This window comes from Bidens hawaiensis, unplaced genomic scaffold (assembly GCF_021521415.1).
Source record: "Bidens hawaiensis isolate Kalapana, Puna unplaced genomic scaffold, B.hawaiensis_p1.1 tig00041772_1, whole genome shotgun sequence".
Lineage (NCBI taxonomy): Eukaryota > Viridiplantae > Streptophyta > Magnoliopsida > Asterales > Asteraceae > Bidens > Bidens hawaiensis.
The window spans coordinates 137,721-144,777 of NW_027497405.1; the positions used below are offsets into that span (position 1 = coordinate 137,721).

General features: G+C 36.9%; 1 protein-coding gene across 1 annotated transcript; it reads left to right on the top strand.

Moving 5' to 3' along the window:
• Positions 1-358: 358 nt before the first annotated feature.
• Positions 359-979, top strand: LOC143593181 (uncharacterized). Its single transcript, XM_077072891.1, has one exon. It carries the CDS (start codon positions 359-361, stop codon positions 977-979), a length of 621 nt encoding a protein of 206 aa, XP_076929006.1.
• The last annotated feature ends 6,078 nt before the right edge of the window (positions 980-7,057 follow it).

A 7,057-nucleotide genomic window follows, 5' to 3' on the forward strand; every position in this document is an offset into this window, starting at 1 on the left:
ACAAATGCAATTTCTTGGCTTCTTTGGCATCTTCACAGAAACTTTCAAAACAATCTCAACATACAAAAAGATATTCACACAAATCACTCTCTCAATAATCCTCCCCCTCTCCTTCGTGTTCTTGGCTCATATCGAAGTCTCTGAATACCTGTTTGCCCAAATCGAAAATAACGAAAATGATCTTGATCAAACCCCAAAGAACACGAAGAAGTACAATACGCTTTCTGATCTAATCTCTTCTGAATTGAAATATTTTTTGGTGTTTAAAGTTTTGTACTTCTTATTTTTCCTCATTTTGTCCCTCTTATCTACCTCAGCCATAGTATATAGCATTGCATGCATCTACACATCGAAAACAATGAGTTTCAAGACGGTCATGAGTGTTGTTCCTAAGGTTTGGAAACGATTAATGGTTACATTTATTTGGAATTGCATCGTTGTTTTCGCTTTCAATCTACTAACTGTGGTAGCTTTTGTCTTATGGGCTGAGTTACTTGGTTTTACGATATTTGGGATCTTTGCTCTAAGCATTTTGGGTATTGTTTATTTGATTATTTTCATATACATTAATGTTATCTGGCACTTGGCTAGTGTGATTTCAGTTTTAGAAGAAGATTATGGGATCCAAGCAATGTTAAAGAGCAAAGAGTTAATCAAAGGAAAGACAGGTGTTTCTATAGCTATTTATTGCGTTCTTAACTTATGTTTTATTGGCATTCAAATGGGATTCGAGTGGCATGTCGCACATGGAAAAGGTTCACTCATGGTCAGATTGACTAACGCAATTATCCTCTTTGTGTTGCTTTCATTATTGATTCTTATCAGCCTTACCGCACAAGCAATCATTTATTTTATCTGCAAATCTTTTCATCACGAAAACATCGATAAATCATTGTTGGCCGATCATCTTGAGGAGTATCTTGGGGAGTACATGCCATTAAAATCCAGGGATATACAACTAGAAAATTTTGACATATAGTAGAATTGTAATGTATGGATACTTTCTTCTTTATATTATGTGTGACTAGACTTAACATACTCTCACTAGATTGCACGAAAATTCACTATGTACTTGTTTATTTGAGGGTAATTAAAACCACAACTAAAAAGATTACAAACAATATATTGGTATATTGTCAAAAATATGCATTAGTCGTCAAGTAATCCCTTTTGTTGAATTGACGTAGTTTTTAAGAATGTAAATTTATCAAATGTTGAGAGCTATATGGTACCATCATATATTATTTTTTTGAACGTCCAATTTGGATTGCTGGCGGCCCGCTGACTCACCCGGTCATCTTCATTCTACCTTAGAAGGAAACCCACCTATAGGTGAGTAGGGTGAGCGACAGAAGCAGACAATGTCCCTTGGTCGTGAGTGCGGGTGAGCGACGGTGGTGTGAGTGTGGCAACGTATTGGAAATTATATTATTTCCTTTTACTACTTTTGACCTTGCCGTGACCTTAGCCGTAATATTGGGGTTTCCTTGTTTTAGTCCTTTTACTATTCTATTTATTTATGATGTAATATTGAATCAGCTAATGAAAATATAATTTTCCTTTGAACTATCAATTCTAAGATGGTCGGATCCTCCTAACAAAAGGAGACTGTTGTAAGCACAACGGATACACATCAAAGAGTTGAAGGGCTAATTAGCACTCCAACTCCAAGCCCCTCTCCCATGGCTACTTCTCTTTCACCCCCCTGATTATCATATAATTACCACTGAAGATGTTGATTAAGTAACTGCCAAAATATCTCACATAACTGAAAGTAGTCCTTTCATTACCACATCAACTGAAAGGCAAACCACAACTCAAACTGTTGATGTTGAGATAGGCATTACCAACCCAGAGCAAGAGGAGGGTAATATCCCTATCATTACAGATGACTTGGATATGGTATTAGGAGCAACTACTATACCTATTGAAACAACTGTTTCACAGTTAGACAGTTGTTTAGGCACTAAGACACCTATCCTGGTAACAAATGATGATATTTTTATATCAACAAGAGTTGGAAGTCCCCAGCACCAAGAAAAAGGGGCATTTGACCAAGTTCATGATGAAAATCCTAATCTTGAGTCAGATAAAACAGCTGATGTTGGTAAAACTACTGATAGGAGAGTTGCAGATGAGACTATTCAATTGGTTTGTGCAAAAATCATTCAGGAATTGACAGATCAAATTAAAATTTTAAACTCTGAGGTCATGCAACTCAAGAAGCTCATCACCAACATGACTCAAACTCAAGTCTACAACCCCAATATAACAACCAATTGTTGGCCTCCATCTGGAGTGAATTTCAAACTTGTGTCCACCAATTAGTCACTACAAAGCCACCAGCCACTCAAAGCTCCAACATACTAGAGGGTATAACCACCTCTACACCGGAGTATATTGAGCTCAAATCCTTCATCACCACCCAATTCCAAATTATCCAAACCAAGGTCAACATAGACACTACCATGGTAAGTGATGTGCTAAAAGCTAAAAGTAGTTATTAATTTATTAACTAAATAAACGCTAATCTAGACACTAAGTAAGAATTCTACTATTAAATTAACTAAAACTACTTACCAGCAAGTGAACAGATCGACTCTAGTACAGCTAAGTAAGTCCGGATATCGAACCCACAAGACTCTTTAAATTATGTTAACTAGCTAAATTTAGACTTAACTACAGACGCGGCTATTTATTTATTATAATTGGGGGGGGGGGGGGATTTACTAAAAAAACTAATATTAAATTAACCACCAAGACTTAAATCTAGACTTAATTCAAATGATGATAATCAAACCACCTAGGCTAGAATCTACTAAGTTCCAGTTATCAATTAACCGGGAAAATATTTAGTTATGGAACTGGGATCGTAAAATAGGCGCTTAAAATAAAACCCAAACAGGACCTCTGACCCTTCTCAAGAAGACACCTATGGGTTTCTAATAAGTTTTAACACTCACCAGTAAAATCAAGTTTCCTTACGATCACCTAATTAATTACAAACTAGTTGCTTTATACGAAATCCTACCTTACAGCACAGAAATCTGAGAAAAACGTTATACGAGCCAAGATCTAGTCGCAAATCGATACGTTAAGATCATGTTCAATGCGTTAAAGGATGATTACATTATGATGGATGATGAATACATTAGGTGAGGAAAGAATCCGGCAGTATAACATTACAAAGGATAAATATGGTACAGATCTCTATGCAAGTCTACTATGGAAGGCCTATTTATAGGCAGGCGTCATTCGTTAACATTCCTAACGAATAAGTCTTTCCACAGCCCATTCGCTAAACACCCTTAGCGAATGGGTATACCTTAACGAATGAGTCTCCATTCGTTACCCTGTAGTAACGGATGGGCTCCTAACTTAATGGATGAGCCTACTCTTAACAAATGAGAACTCATTCGCTAAACATGCTTGGGAATGAGCCTTTATACATTAAGTGTAAAGACTAAACTACCCCTAGCCTATTCGAACAGCTGCGTACACCAACTCCGTGCACTTACAGACTCCCCCTTTTCCGTAGCTGTCGAATGCTTTCCAATACTTTAGCATCCAATACTTTAGCGACGAATACGTTAACGTCGAATACATTAACGAAGAATACATTAAAGTTGAATACTTTAACCGTGAACACTTTAGCTGCATATCATCAGTCGTAATACCAACCTCCCCCTTGGCTGATGATTCTCGGGCTTGTGCAAACAGATAAAATATAACTCTTTGTAAGAAAACCAAAACTTGTAGCTACTCGTATCAGATCTCCCCTTCAAATAAGCATCTCCAGGTGATCATTCTGATCATCTAACTGGCATATGATATGGTTCGATCAAACAAATCAATGAGCAACAATTCATCGGCTATCTGTCGCACCGGTAACGTAAAAATATCTTTACGTTTAACCTCGTCACATATCTTCATGAACAACCTGATCACTCAACATATTTCACTTATGTCTTCACTCTCTCGATAACGTCTATCCCAAAATATAACTCTTTGAAGCTCTTTAGCAACCAATATGCTTGGATGCACTACTGCTTTTGGGCATATGATTCAGAGTTCCAACCTTCGTTAATCAATCTCGAACAATCAGATTCTTCAATCCAATAACAAGACCCTAATATTCCTCAATTAATGAACCCATTCAAGAATTGTCCCCTTCAATAGAAGCAATCCGCCAAATACTCGTAGCCAATATAGTCAAGATCAAAGTCCTTTAGAAAGAAGTAATCGGACAGACACTCGTATCCCATATAGTCAGGTTTCAATCTTGAACAAATCAATCCATAATCGAAGAACAAACACAGCCTTGGACTCAGTCAAACGTAGCTTTGCCATATTACCACCCGACTCGCAGTAATTTTTCAAGAAATCCTTGCAAACATTAGAAGATACCAATTGAATAAACTCTTTGAAATTTTTATCTCCCCCATTTCTTGACAAATTCGGCAAGGTCTTGAATAAATCTTCAAAAATCTTCAATAAAAGTCTCGTTAACTTAATCGGTTACTCCTCCTCGGCCCCTCGATATGCGTGAAAAGTCGGACGAAAAATTTATTACCAAATTTTGCCAGAAGAGTATCCCGCATATTCAGAATATCCTCGAAAAATTTTGTCTAAGAAAATTTTCCGAAAATACTTTTTTTTTACTCATACGTAATCCTGTTCACATTCGTTTGAACAGTATACAACGAATTGATATCATGTCCACATATGTTACCCATGAACGAATGACTCACATTCTTTATAAATAACCAAACCATTCCACATTCGTTACAAATTGAACGAATAGGAACACATTCGTTATGGAACTGACGGATGTCAGAAAAAAATAACGAATGAGTATATATCATGAATGAGTCCATCTTCGTAGCGAATCAGCGCATAACGAATGAAGTTCCCATTCGTTAAACCTTTTAATGAATGAGCTCATTCGTTAAAACTCCGTAACGAATGAGTTTAAACTTAACAAATGAGTCATTAGCGCGGTTACTGTAGCCGGAAAACCGATTTTCACCGGAAAAAACAGTTACGGTGGCCGGAAAACTCATATCTTCGTCGGAATCTAGAAAATCAAGCTCTAACAATGGCGAATTTCATCAAAACTTCATAATTAACTACCAAAATGCATCTGTGAGCTCGGAATTTTATCAAGAACAAGAATATAACATCCAATTCATCATTTAAACACTTAATCCAGTCTAATTAGAATCAACCAATAACTTGAACATCAATGGCAGATTCATCAATTAGCCATAATTAAACACCAGAATTCACACGACGATGCGGATTAACACCAGGAATATGAAACTATCATCAATTTCAACATTCATTCCCGAATCGATCCAAAATCCGATCAAACAGATTACGAACACAATGAACACGAACTGAATCGTATCACGAGCAGCCGCCGGCTCTGATACTGGTTGAGAAAACGTTATACGACCCAAGATCTAGTCACAAATCGATACGTTAAGATCTTGTTCAATGCGTTAAAGGATGATTACATTATGATGGATGATGAATACATTAGGTGAGGAGAGAATCCGGCAGCATAACATTACAAAGGATAAATATGGCACAGATCTCTATGCAAGACTACTATGGAAGGCCTCTTTATAGGCAGGCGTCGTTCGTTAACATTCCTAACGAATAAGTCTTTCCATAGCCCATTCGCTAAACACCCTTAGCGAATGGGTATACCTTAACGAATGAGCCTCCATTCGTTACACTGTAGTAACGAATGGGCTCCTAACTTAACGGATGAGCCTAGTCTTAACGAATGAGGTCTCATTCGCTAAACATGCTTGGGAATGAGCCTTTATACATTAAGTGTAAAGACTAAACTACTCCTAGCCTATTCGAACAGCTACGGACACCAAATCCGTGCACTTACAAAATCAAAGGTAGTCTAATATATTCAATTGACTCGATAGACAAAGTTAATCTATCAAAACAAGACGGACTCATCACGAAGAACTAAATCTAGCAATCCTGATCAAGAAAGACCTACCAATAACCTAGCACCTTACAATTATTTAGGTTAGCATCACACTTAGGTTTATTTGATTAAATAATATTATTCCTATGATCTTATTCAAAATCAATCATAAAATAGTCAAAAACACAAAGTAGATGACCTATTAGCAACCTATCATAATAACAAACAATAATCTAGGCAACTATGGAATAGTAAAACTTAAGTAAACAACCTCAAGCACACATACGCATCAACTCAATATAATTAAACATTTTACTACTTCATAAAACCATAACAATAAATAAAACCCAAGTCAAAATCAAACATCAACAGAGGTTCATCATAAGCCTAGGCAGTCTATAATGTTTAGCCTAGCATAATAAAATAAAAAAAAAGATAATAAAGGCAATCATGGCGAAAATAAATAGGAATGGAAGCTTAAAGGTGATAAAACCCGTGGTCTTCGTTCTTGATCATTAGCATGTCACTGTATGATTCCAAGCCTCCAAAACCTCCAAAAGATCTCCTCTTGAGCTCCAAATTTCGTCCCAAACGGCTAAGGTAGTCAGGTTATGTTTAAGGTTGAGTTTAGGGGTCTTTATATAGGAAAATTCAAGCCCAAACCCATCAAAAATCAAAGATTCTGGAAAATAAGGGTGGCCGCACCCCGCAACGGGCTCCTCCCCTCCTGGTCGCGCGGTGCTCCAGCAAAGGGGAGGGGTGGTCCGGTCCGGTTCACTCCTGGTTTGGTCCAGTTCGTTTCCTGATGCTCCGATTCGCCGGTTTATAGCTCATTTTCGCTTGTTTTTCGCTCTTTTTAACCACGAACAAGTCCCAGGACCTACATTATTTAAATATGTTAGTAATATACAAATCCTAATAAAAACTAAACATAACTAATAAAATATTATATTAAATATACAAGAGATTCATATATATTTAGCCTTATATCAGTAAGAAATTCGTTAAATACTCTTACAAATGAGTTAAGGAAACATATGGTTTACCAGAGAAATTAATTAACAGAACTCTCAAGAATCGCTCCTCCCGCTCCATGGTTTCCAG